Source organism: Drosophila albomicans, chromosome 3, assembly GCF_009650485.2.
Source record: "Drosophila albomicans strain 15112-1751.03 chromosome 3, ASM965048v2, whole genome shotgun sequence".
NCBI classification, from domain to species: domain Eukaryota; kingdom Metazoa; phylum Arthropoda; class Insecta; order Diptera; family Drosophilidae; genus Drosophila; species Drosophila albomicans.
Window position 1 is genome coordinate 45,764,309 of NC_047629.2, and position 12,805 is coordinate 45,777,113.

General features: G+C 39.6%; 3 protein-coding genes across 3 annotated transcripts; 1 reads left to right on the plus strand and 2 right to left on the minus strand.

Moving 5' to 3' along the window:
• Positions 1-902: 902 nt before the first annotated feature.
• Positions 903-3,698, minus strand: LOC117568782 (transmembrane 9 superfamily member 3). Its single transcript, XM_034249619.2, has 6 exons — positions 3,440-3,698; positions 2,810-3,367; positions 2,451-2,749; positions 1,947-2,381; positions 1,651-1,881; positions 903-1,589 (listed from the first exon to the last, which is right to left on the minus strand). The coding sequence occupies exons 1-6, from the start codon at positions 3,527-3,529 to the stop codon at positions 1,445-1,447; spliced, it is 1,758 nt and encodes a 585-aa protein (XP_034105510.1). The 5' UTR covers positions 3,530-3,698; the 3' UTR covers positions 903-1,444.
• A 119-nt stretch (positions 3,699-3,817) lies between these two features.
• On the plus strand, positions 3,818-4,672 carry LOC117568784 (protein lin-52 homolog). The gene is made up of 2 exons (XM_034249621.2): positions 3,818-4,353; positions 4,413-4,672. Exons 1-2 carry the CDS (start codon positions 4,077-4,079, stop codon positions 4,559-4,561), a joined length of 426 nt encoding a protein of 141 aa, XP_034105512.1. The 5' UTR covers positions 3,818-4,076; the 3' UTR covers positions 4,562-4,672.
• A 7-nt stretch (positions 4,673-4,679) lies between these two features.
• Positions 4,680-5,670, minus strand: LOC117568783 (chromatin modification-related protein MEAF6). The gene is made up of 4 exons (XM_034249620.2): positions 5,423-5,670; positions 5,149-5,362; positions 4,964-5,089; positions 4,680-4,894 (listed from the first exon to the last, which is right to left on the minus strand). Exons 1-4 carry the CDS (start codon positions 5,576-5,578, stop codon positions 4,737-4,739), a joined length of 654 nt encoding a protein of 217 aa, XP_034105511.1. The 5' UTR covers positions 5,579-5,670; the 3' UTR covers positions 4,680-4,736.
• Between the last annotated feature and the right edge of the window lie 7,135 nt (positions 5,671-12,805).

Below are 12,805 nucleotides of genomic sequence, written 5' to 3' on the forward strand. Positions count from 1 at the left end.
TAAAGAAACAATAAAATATGTCAAAAATGATTTGTTGCTTTAGTAGGGAGTGGGTTTTCTTTTGTGAATCATATATAAAATTCTAAAAAAAAAAACTTATGTATAATAGGGACAGAAACATTTGTAAAAAGTTGTGTAGCTCTATCGTTGCTAAGTTTGTATTAAGGCATTAAATTGGGGGCTATATCGATTTAACTATTAATGCTGATTCGGAATATATTAACATTATCAAAAGTAAATTGATAAGTTTATTAATGGGAAGTGGGTGTATATTAATCGAGTATACTCAACTGTAGCCACCAAACCTAATAAGGGTCTTTCAATGCGCTGAATATATTAACAAAAATATTATATGGCTTTCATAAAGTTACATAAATTTGGTTGTTGTTTCAACTAAGCAACCAATCATCATGAAATTTTAAAAGTACATACCATATTATACTTAGTATAAAAAAAGCTTGTTGTTCCAACTTACCTCAATAAATTGAAGGGGTAATTCCATATAAAGTCCTTGGCAACGTAGTCTTAACTGCTGATATAGATCCATCATATAACAATACTTTGGTCACGATTTGGTCATCACTTGTTTTGTTCGCAATAATCGCTAATAAATTTCACCATTCTTCGTCGCACACCGTGCAAAACGTGAAGGCAATAAAAAATTCGAAATTTGGATTCCCGTCTGGGGCCTTAAATTAATCACGTGTACAATTTCAATGATTACGCACATTCTGTAACCATTTGCCGGCTATTGATTAAGCTAAACACGTTTTAATTAGCTACTGTTGTTTGCACTTTGATAGAAGTCGCGTTGCAAACACGCGATACCGAGGGACGATAAGAAATCTAAAGTGTTTTTGGGTGTGTATGCGGTTAAATTTGTATTAATCTCAGATTCATAGTTGGTTTTCTATGTTTGACTTTATTAATTTAATAATTATCGACTATTGCTAATCAGCACATTTCTGCGTACGGTCTGCATTCTTTTTATAAACTTAATTGGCGCAAAAAACAATCTGAAGTCACGTTTGTAAATTGCAATTTTACATCTCTACTAATTGCTGCTGCAGTGTGTGTGTTATTTTTTGTTTTGATAAGATTCCAGGCATAGTATTCGATGATATTACAATATGCACTCGCTCACACAGAACACTAAAAATAGTATGTGCCACATACATATATGTATAATATACACACAAAGATCAGATCTGATTAAATTATAATCAGCTCAGCTCGAGGGCTGTTTGGTATCATTGGTGCGGTCGCTTTCGACTTGTCCGATATGAGAGAGATAGGGGCGTGGATACAAATTTAGGATAGTTTTGGAAAAATATAAAAGAGATAGTAGTATATATATAAACACAAGATGGTTAACTAAAGGACTATGCAATAAATACAATTGTAAGTGGTTTAGGATTGGTTAGCATTATACAGCCGGACAAACTTAGTCTATTTTCACATTGGAATAAATTTTACGCACAAACAGATTTGTGCCCACATAGCCGACGGTACCGCAAATAATGCCCAATGCACCGCTGAAGAGTGCCATATAGCCGAAGTAGAATGCCGTTTGGAATAGGCCAAACATTCTGCAAGAAAAACAATTGTATTTAGAAAACAATTCTGGATCAACTTTAAAATCAAACTTACTTGGTTTTAAAGAAGAAGTAGTAAAAGGAGTAGGCATAAACGTAAATCGATGTGGATCCAGCGGCCATAAAGCTCGTCCATTGCCACCGATAATCCTCGGCGTTGAGCAGAAAGTACGTGCACACAATGGTAACACAGACAGTGACCACAGTCAAGATGGTAAACACGAGCAACATGAAGCCATAGACATAATAGATTTTGTACGCCCAAAACGAGGTGAAGATAAAGTACCTGCAAAAGTCATTAGCGAGCAATTAGCAATTAATCTTATCTTAGAACTTGTTTGCATCACATACATTTCGATAAAGATGGAACCAAACGGAAGCACGCCGCCCAGCAGCACAATAATTAATGGTTCCATGTACCATTTCTTCTCAGGTATTGGCCGTGGCACAGCATTCACACGACACGGGAAATCCGGTTGGCCATCCAAATTACGTCCCACCACAGTGCCCACAAGAGTCAAGGGCAAGATGACAAACAGGCAAATGCAAGTGACAGCCACCATAGTGCCAAAAGGAATGGCACGCGATGCATGATATCCGATGGCAATAAAGTTAATCATGAACGCAGTGCCGCAGACTGCCACAGGCACCGTAAAAGCGGAAGCGAGCATTTGGCGTATCCACAAACGGCCGCCAAGTCGAGCGTAAAGCGAGCCACCGAAATAACCATTAATGGGTGATGTGGCCGCGTACACAAAGATGGCAGTCGATAGCATCGAGCCACGTCTGCAAGAGCAAAGCAGAAAGAAATTAATTATTTAATATGGTAATTGTAATTGCATTCGCTTCACATACTCAGTGTAGAGTTCGCCGACAATGGCAAACATAATTACACAAAAGACCACCGAGATGAGCTGATAACCGGCGCCAACGAGTGCAGAGAAGAGCAGCGCATTGGGTGGCGATCGGAAGACATCTCCATGCACCTGCTTCCAGCCGTATTCGTCACCCAGATCGCGTTCCATATCATCCACCTCCTCGTCCTTGCTGTAACGCGCATAATCCTTGCGCAGTGTGCGCATTAAAATCATAGAAACCAAGCCCACCAAAAATATGACCATCATAAAGCTATTGAAGATGCTGAACCAATGAATCTGTCGCAAACATTAATAATTAGTCATAGTTAATTGCAGGTCGAACTCCATTAAACTCACTCTGTGTTGGAAGAAATTGGGATCCAGATACTTATCAAAGCGATTCTTAAACTCAATCTTGCTGGCCTTCCAGTTCACCTCGTAGGAGAACTTGATCTTGGCATCCGGCTTCAGCTCCTCTCGCAAATCCGTCGTGAGCGTAACGTCCACAATTTGCTGTCCATTGTAGCCAATGTCGAACTTCTTGTGCGTATGTATATAGTACTTGCCATCGGTTTCATCTCGCTCACCCACTTTACCCCAAATCGGCAGACCATCGATGTACATCTGATACCAATACTCATTCATTACGGCATACGTGAATGCCTTGACACTTTCCTCGGTCAGCTCGACCATGCAGAGCACGGAACGTGGCACATCCGTCTTGAAATCCATCTCATAGCCACTGAACTCCAGTTCGACGCCCTGCAACGCCTCGCTGAGCGTCTCATGGTAATGCGAGATGCTCGATTTGCCGCCACTGCAGAAAGGCAGTGAGAAATAGGCGTAGGTCTCCTGACGATTATGATACGGGCCTACCGTGTTCATCCACAAGACGACCTCCTCTCGATCATTGTACTGCAGAAAATGTGGGTAGAGGGGGAAGGAAGCATGTACATACAGCGCATACAAATACAAATACAAACATACCTTGTGATTGTGCTCGTCGGCCGACACCGACACGTAGCAGCTACTGACGAGCAGACATAAACAAATTAGCAAGACCGGTGACGTGCCCATTATTGTTGCTGTGTGCTGGTGTTGAAGCTGTTGAGCCTGCTGCTGTTGCTGCTGCTGCCTAGTTGGCGTTTCTTTCCAGGGTATATTTTTGTAGTTCAACAAAATGAAAGAATTAAACGAAATATATTTTTGTAGTGCTGACTGTTCTACGTGACCGCAACTTGCAATATCAGAATATCCTAATTTACGTCATCAAATATACCAAATTGCACAACGTCAATAACAGCTTGTTTGGCATTTATTATTTCAATTTTACTGCAAATTGCTACATTTTTATAATTTATGATCTGCTTTAGGCTTTGTTTACATGACTAGCTAAAAAATTAAAGATTGTCCAGAACATTTTCCGTTATCATTAGCATATGCCGACTGGCATCGATACCAAGTATTTATCAATCTGCATTGCATACAACCCTGTTGTGAATCTAACAGAAAACTACTGTACTTGACGAACAATTTGGCCACACTGCATGGCAGCATAAATACAAACGGCGTTTTTAATTAATTTTTATTGCATTCCTTAAATATACACAAAACTGTTAACAAAATGAACAACTTAGAACCGGGTGTTGAGATGTTTGCACCAGAAACAATCCTAAAAACAGACGCCGAAGACGAAGACAGTCCGACAGGCAAGAAAGAGCTGTCAGCGAAGGAGGAGGATGAACTCATCTCAATGGAAACGTTACGAGAATCTCCAGTACAATGGCCAGAGCGCTTTCCGGGCATGGATGATTTCATGAACATGAGCAATACACCGATCCACCAGCCGAGCGGTGATTACTCCCCGGGTGTGTCCAACATGGATGCAGCGCAAATTAATCGTAAGTTAAAGCTGGAACATTACCATGGAAAGATTTCACAGTCAACTCTTACTTTGCAGAGCTGGCAAGTCTGACGCCCGATCAACTGATCGAGAAGATTAAGTCCATGCAGGATGAAGTTTATCAGCTAGGATTGCGGGAATCCAAGGAAATGACACGCGGCAAGTTGCTGGGCATCTTTGATCGCATGGCCAAGTCGAAGAAGTGAGCGGGGGGAGCAAGGTTAGATGCCATATTTACTGCGTAGTTTTTGTTAGCTTAGCAATTAGACTATTTTTATGGATATGTTTTTTGTAATAAATGCGATAATGAGAATCAAAAGCTATTCAAATGTATTTATTATTATTGTACGTTAAAACATTGATTTGACATCATCAGCATCATTATCGATGCCTGATTTTCTTGTTAATGTGTCCACTTTTCTTGGCCGTCGCACTTGAGCTGGATGTCAATTTGCTCTTCGTATTCGAGGTGGGTGTTCCAAGCAGTTCCTTGTTATTACTGGCCAGGCTGCCAGTATCGTTGCGATGCGAGGGCGAATCTACAAGAGAAGATTAGAATAGTTATTTCACTATAACAGTTCACGCAAAAGTGTGGTTCACATGCTTACCCTTGTCATCCTGTGATTTGATGCTGGTGGCTCCATCGTGAGCGGTTGTTGTATTCTGATTCATTGACAACTGATTATCGCTGGAGTCTTCGTTCGTTATGGAATCCGATTCACTAGCGCGTTCAGCTGCAATTATCAATTAAACCATATAGATAACATAAAGCAGTTACTGACTGTAGACTTACGATTGCATATGGCCATCGATGTAATGCTGGACTTGGAGAATAAACGCTCGGCATCTTTGAATTTGCGATTTCGCTTGTCTGCCTTTGAGTTCGTTGCCTTGTTCGAGGTCAGATATCGTTCCCAGCCTCTGATGATGTTGCCGCACAGCTGTGTGTCCTCTAAGTAGGAGCCCTCGAAAGCATAAATCTGTCGCTCCAGATTCGCTAGTTGTTCCTGTGTACACATTTAGTATTTACTCTTGATTGTTTACATTTATATATGTTGTTTGTTTACCGATGTCTCTGCCTTCTTTTTGATGAGGTCCGCCAATTCTCCGCGTGTGTCCATGGTGCCGCCCTTGGCATTGGAATTTGTTTTGGCCGACTTCTTTGGCTTATTGTTGTTGCTGTTGTTCGTATCACTGGCATTTTTACTCGTTGGTGAACTCATATTTTGTTTGTTTGCGTTTTTTGTTTTGTTTATTTATATTTGCAGTTGATTCGCGATTCTCAATGCAAGCTAAAGTGTGGCTGTAAATGGATTTGCTCAGTATACCACAAAATGTGCGCGGAGCTATTAAAAATGGCCACACTGGACAGCGTTGTTTGATTCGATAACATTGCTATGTTTACATGGCCGCAAACTAGATGGCGCCAGTGAGCGACACATGACCGTTAAATTTGAAATCAGTTTGCTGATGCTCTAAATTAATTCAAATTCAAGAAACTGATTTTTTACAAGAGTTCTTCTTAAGACCGACATTAGGAATTCATGTAAATAAATTTTGAAGGGTGGGCCCTGCTGGTTGTGTATTCTTCATTGTGGCTTTTGTCTTGAATCATATTGTTAGGCAAGCAGGCAATTTCATTACAATGCCCTTTTTAAGATTCATAGACAATTCGAGTGCGTCTGCCATTGACCTCTTGTGGCGTTTTTGGTTGCGTCGTTTATTCTATGCGGTGCGGTTATTTTATATATGCGTGTATTTCAAACAAAAGCCACGGCAACAAGCGCCATCACACTCTTCATCATAGAGACAATGATGGTGTTGATCATGATGATCAGCAGATCATCACAGTGGCTTTCATAGTTTATTGACCCAAAGTTCTTTCTAAGCTGCTGCCCAAAAAGTTTGTTGAACTGCCTAAAAAACAACACACACACACAAAAAAAAAAAAGTGAAGCGTTGCCGCCATCTGTGTCTGTTGTTGTTATTGTTGTTGTTGTTGTTGCTGCTGTGGCAGCTCTGCCTGTTGCTACTGTTGCTGCGTAAGCTTGCGCTCCCTTTTACTCTCTTTCTCTTTTACTTTTTACCATTTCGCTTTGTTGCTCAGCAACGCAAACGCACCTTTGGCTATTTCACTTTTAACAGCTTATCGTCTCGTCTCGCGTCGCGTCGTCATACGCGTCGTATGCGTGATTTTATTTGGACTACGCGTTTTTCTTACTTTTCATATGAGACCATCTTTGGCCCAGACTCAAAAACTTAATCCAGCGCAGCGAAGAAAACAAATACGACGAAGACGACGGCGACAACATTAGAAAATGAAATCAAAACGAAAATCGAAACGGCAACGACCGTTGCAAGTTGCAACTTGCAACTGAACTGAAGCCGGTAAGCAAAGTCTGCTTCCACGTCTGACTGCCTAACTGGCTGACTGACTGACTGATTGACTGACTAACTGCCTGATTGACTGACTGACTGACTGCCTTCTATGTGTGTCAAAGATTGGCGCGCAAAAAACTTTCATTTTATTTAAACAAACACACACACACACACACACACACACACACACACACACACACACACACACACACACACACACACACACACATATACACACACACGAACATAAGGCGCGGCCTGGGCGACTTGGAAAAACTTATTTTCATTTGGTTTTTTTTTTAGGCAAACATCTTCCATCTCCCTCCCCCCCAGTTGTTGAGCCAATTGACTGCAGTTTACAATAATTTTTATGATGAATTGCATGGCCGCGTGTGAAATCTGCTGCGGTGACTGAGGAAAAGTGGAAAACTGCCAGAAAAGTGGAACACAGCTAAAGAAGCGACGGCCAACGACGACTGCGTAGCCAACAACAACAACAACTGCAACTGCAACAGCAACAACAACAAGTGCAACAACAACGCAAACACTCTCGACTAATTAGCTGCGTTTTAGAAATTCAGCGGCAATGAAAACAAAATCGAGTTCAATGCTTGCAACGATGACGACGCTGCTGCAACTTGTTGTTGTCTCTTCTGCTGCTGCCACTGCTGCTGTTGCTGCTGCGCTTTTCGTTGGTTTCCAAGAATCGCACACATAGTTTGTTGCCATCGACGCTTTCCAAAGCCGCCAGCGAGTGAAAATTACTTTTCTCAAAAACGCCAAATCGAAAACGCCATCCAAAATACTCGCATCAATAAAATGGCAGCATTATTTTGAAATTCAAATGAAATGCAAAAATCGCATGAACCAATTTAAATGCAGGGGGCAGGTCGAGGGCGGCGCTGGCAGTGACATCATAACAGATTGACTGACAAACACACATATGCACTTGCCATAGCACACACAAACACACTCACACTCACTGACACTCGCTCTCAACTTATGCAAAAGCTACTGCATCGCGGCTCTCTTAAATACGCGCATTGCGCGCGCTCTCTTTACAATCGCAGCAGCAGCAGCAACGACAACAACAAAAAGCTCTAGTTTTTGTTTTTGTGCAAATATGCCGGAAGAAACTTGATCTTGATTATTTTCTATGCAGCCGCTCTGTCGATGCCAATGAGCACACGAGAGCAAGCATGCGAGCGAGCGAGAGCGAGAGAGCGTGAGTGCGCAAAAAGTTCAAGTTGAATGTCGTCGTCGTCGTCGTCGCGGCCATTGCTGTGCTCTGTGCTCTGACGCGTCACTCAGCATGGTGTGCGCTCTCCCGCTCGCACTCTCTTGCGCTTCGTATATGTATGTTTGATTGTGTGTGTTCATTCGCATGATGGGGCGTCACAATTTGCACTGCTTATACTTCTTGTTGTTGTTATATTATTTTTGTGCTGGCTGATTGTTTTTGTGTGTGCATGTGTGCTTGTGGGGCTCGCATGCATTTTTGTTCTAAGCACTTTGAGCTTTTACATGGTACTGCAAGTTTGTTCTTGTTGTTGTTGCTGTCATTTGTAACGTGCAGTTTGCGTGCCTTCGTTTCAAAACTTTGCGTGGGCATTGAAAATTGATTGAATTGTTGCAATTGTATTGTATAATGGGAAATGTACATAAATGCATATATTTACATAAGTATAAGTGTGTGTTTGCTGAAACACATATGTATGCATGCATTAGCATTTTAATGCACTCTTGTTGTATAATCTTAATTAATTTAATTACACAAAGTGTTACTTGTGATGAGCAATTTTATTTAGGAATAAAACTTTATATTTACAACGCTATTTAATATTCATGTTGCTTATATATAGCCTAATTTAATCATTAAAGAAATTAATAATATTTAAAAACAATTTTTAAAATTTTAAATGTGTGTTAATAATGTTATAAATAATTTCAGTGAATCATTCGAATAATTAAAATTATAAAAAAAAACAATTGTTATAAATTTAAATATGAGATAATCATGTTATTAATAAATTAAGTGAATCATTCAAGAAATAAATGAGGTTTAAAAAATTTAATTTAATGTTATGGTTTGAATATTGTAATAATAATTTCAACGAATGGGCTTTTTGTTGAAGGTATTGATAATTTAATAAAATAATTTAGAAATTTATTTATTGACATACAATTTTAGTTTTGGAAATACATATATAATATAATATATTGAAAAGAATTTGGCTTTTCCAAAAATGTTGAAGGAACTCTGACATTTTTCCTTTGTGACCTTTCATTTGTTTTGCGATTGTTCTTTCAAGAACTTCTATTGCAGCAATAGTTTGTGTTTATTGAAGACACTTGAGGATTGTTTGATCTTCTCACCTCTCATTGCGGCTTATGTAAGCAACAGCATATAGAAAGACATATGGTAGTAGTTAACACAGTGGGGTCAGCGAACCTCTCGTGACCAATTAAAAAAGCCGTCTATTTACCTCTTAAAGATGCTTGACCAACAAACCGACGAAACCCCAAAAAGAAATGCAATCAAAGTTAGGTAAGAGAACTGACCTTAAACAATGCTGCACAGATCGAGGCACAGATTTTTGTGCGACACCGCAACAACAACAACAACAACAGTAACAGCAACATACGACGTATCCCACAGATGATAAAAAAAAAACAACACATATTCACCTAAAAGCATCTCAGCAGCAGCAGCAACAACAACAACTCGAAGACAACAGTAAACATTCCTTTTCAAGAGACCCAAAGTTTGAAGAAAACCAAACGAAAGCCAAGCTCTGAAAATAAGAAAGAGAAAAGCAATCACAGCGCAGCGGCCGAAAAGAAAAAGCACAAGAAGCAGCGACGCGTCGCAGCAGCAGCAGAGAGCCAGGCAGTTGAATAGTGAAGAGAGCGGCGAGCAGAGCAGAGAGTGAGAGAGAGAGCGCAGGCGAATGGAGTGCACGAGGCGAATGAACTTTGGAGGCGAATCGACGCTGGCTGCGTTGGCACGAAAGTTATGCAACGCAACACACACACACACATACACATCTATACAGAGACATTCACACTCACTCATAGAGCTGAGCGCCATGGTGAGCGCAGCTTTGCTTTCGGCTCAGCGCGCGCAAAACAAGTTAACTGCTCTTTCTTCGGCCTCGCATTGTGAGGCTCTTGCATTGAGGCAACGACTTTGGCTAGTCGCTGTCTATGTGCGTGTGTGCGTGTGTGCATGCGAGTGTGAGTGTGAGTGAATGTGCGTGAGTCGTTGACTTTGCATAAGTGTGCCAATTTATGAAACGGACTGGCGTGGCCTTCAATGCATCAAAGCTGAACTGATAAGCGCTGATAACAAAAGCGCTTTAATTTGATTGAGCGGCAAATATGATTTTTTATAGTTGAGCTATGACTATGGCGGACTGCAACGGCAGTTAATCGACGGGACCAGACCTTAACTAATGCATTCTAAAGTGCTGTTTGCTGTTTCCTATTTACTGTTGTTGCTGCTGCCAAATTCTGAAATTCTGCGGGCCGCTAGCGCTTTGTGCATCACGAATTTGCCACGTTTTGTTGTTGTTGTTGTTTGCAGCGTCAGTGTTGCATTCAGCATGCAGCAAACATTACTGTACATTCACCCACTTTTCAAAGTTCAAACACACACACACACACACACATAGAGAGACAAAGAGAAGCACACGGCGAACGTTTCGCTAGAGAAACAGAAATTGCATTCTAGACGCTGCAAAAGCAAAAAAAAACGTTGCGCATGCGCAGCAATCGTGTATGTGTTACTGTCTATGTGGTAGTGTATATGTGTGTGTATGTGTGTGTATGTGTGTATTGCAGTTTGCAGTTGTGGCTGCAATAGAAAAAAAACTGCTTTCTCTTGAGGCCAAAATAAATTCAACGAGTCTATTCGCAATATTGTGGCAGCTTCTAATGAAGAGACCATTTCGAAGCTTTTGAAACCAGAATCAGCCAGAACTTGTCTAAGTAAATAATATCCAGTCGATTGTGGCAAAGTGTGATGGAAATTAATAATAATTTAACATATTTATTAAGCAGATTAAGCTGATTGCAAAAACTTTATTCATACAAGACAGTTATTTCTACAGCTTACGGCGAATGAAAATTAGTTTTATATCGAAAAATATACTAAAAGAGCAGCATAATACCATAAAAAAGAATAAACAAATTTTGGAACACAATTTAAAATAGTTACAAATTAATGCTGTTAGGGAATTGCATAAATATTTTTATATTGTAGCTGAAGTTTAATTAATGTTTGAAAGCTTATTCTAAGGGTAAAAAATACTCTATAAAGAAAATGTATATTCAGTATATAGAATAGTATATTTAAAAAATGTATTAGAGGAAAAAAATAAATGTAGTATAACTAGAAGCATTCGGTATATTTTGTTAAAATTTATGATGAAATAATAATACTGTATAAAATTGTAGATTGATATACAATATTCAGAATATAGATATACTCGATATATATATATAGACATTCTATATTCTGAATGTAGTGGTATTATATACAGTATTATTTATGCCTCTTAAATCTTAACAAAACGGGACAAAAGGTTTTGTAAAATGTATTTTTAAATAAGCTAAGCTAAAGAATGTTGTATATTGATAATTAATTTTTTTTCTGAGTTAATTTTTTTTTGTTTTTCAATTCTTGAATTAAGGAAATATTTTCTAAATTTTCTTAAAAAGTTTCTGATTGTATGGTTTTCATTCAAGATATAATTTTAGACTTTGTTTTCATCTTAATGTTTGAACATTTTTTTTTTTGTAGACATTAAAAAAATGCAAATTACACTTTTTAAAATACAAATTTGTTGTTTTATTTACTTCTTCGAATTTTGAGTGGTAGAATTTATTCTAATATTGTAGTACATAAATTTGAACTGTTTTAAGAATATCCCAGAACGAAAGCAATGAATCATTTGAAGCAACTGTAGATCAAATTAGCTAATCAATTCGAAACTAATAAAAATATGTACGCAAGCTAATGCAATGAACATGAACTAGCTCTATAACTGAACTCAATTGAATTAAGTACTATTCAGTTTGTAATCTAAGCAATAATTGGAACCCATTTGGCAAAGAGATGAACAAACAAGATCACAAAAAAAAATAAAAAAATCAGTTGAAATCAATAGGCAATCTTTTTTGCCACCTGGCGCAGTGGGCATTAAATTTAGCTGTCTATCAATGCAACAGAATTCGAGGCAAGTTAAAAGCAAAAAGTGGAAAATTGCAATGCGAAAATCAGATTCGTATGTGCGAGTGTGTTTGTGTGAGTGTGTGTGTGTGTGTGAGTCGAATGTACGGTTATAATGCACTTCAGTTCAGCATTTCACTTAGTTGGTTCTCTGGCTTTTCTAGCTGGCTGGCTGGCTGGCTGCCTCGTTGCATGTTGCATGTACTCGTTGCAGTTGCTGTTGCACACTCTATGGCCATGCAAAAAGCACCGTTAGACGAGTGTTTATTACGCTCCTGTTACAGCATACAAAAGCGGCCAACAGTCAACAACCAAAGTCAGCAAACAACACAAAAAAAAACAAAATCGAGTTGAGCGTGCAGTTGACTGCGTGGGTGGAAGGAGGGGAAAGAGGGGGAGGCAACTGGGAGGCTGGGCTGTGGCAATAAAGAGGGATTGCAACAGATTTGAAGCGATCATATGTAATTTTCATATCTGGCTCGAAAGGAAATTGGTTTTTCTTTCTTCGTCTGTGGCCAAAAGAAAAGTGCCGAGATTCTGACTGTCGAGTTGAGTCGACTAGAGTTGACTTGAGTTGAGTTGAGTTGAGTTGAGAGCTGTGTCCCGAGTCGGTCAATCGCCCAATGACCGCTGGGCGAACGAACGTTCCAATTGCACAGCGCTTCACTCTCCTTCTTCCCCTCTTCCTCACTCTCTTAGAAGTTCTTTCGCCTTTCCACTTCAGCATTGGATGCAATCGAACCCAGCGATCACTGCACTCTGCAATTTCTTTTAGCCATGGCCTTTTCTTAGGCTGCCACTAGCTGAAACATAATTTCAGTTATTTGCCAGCTCAGTT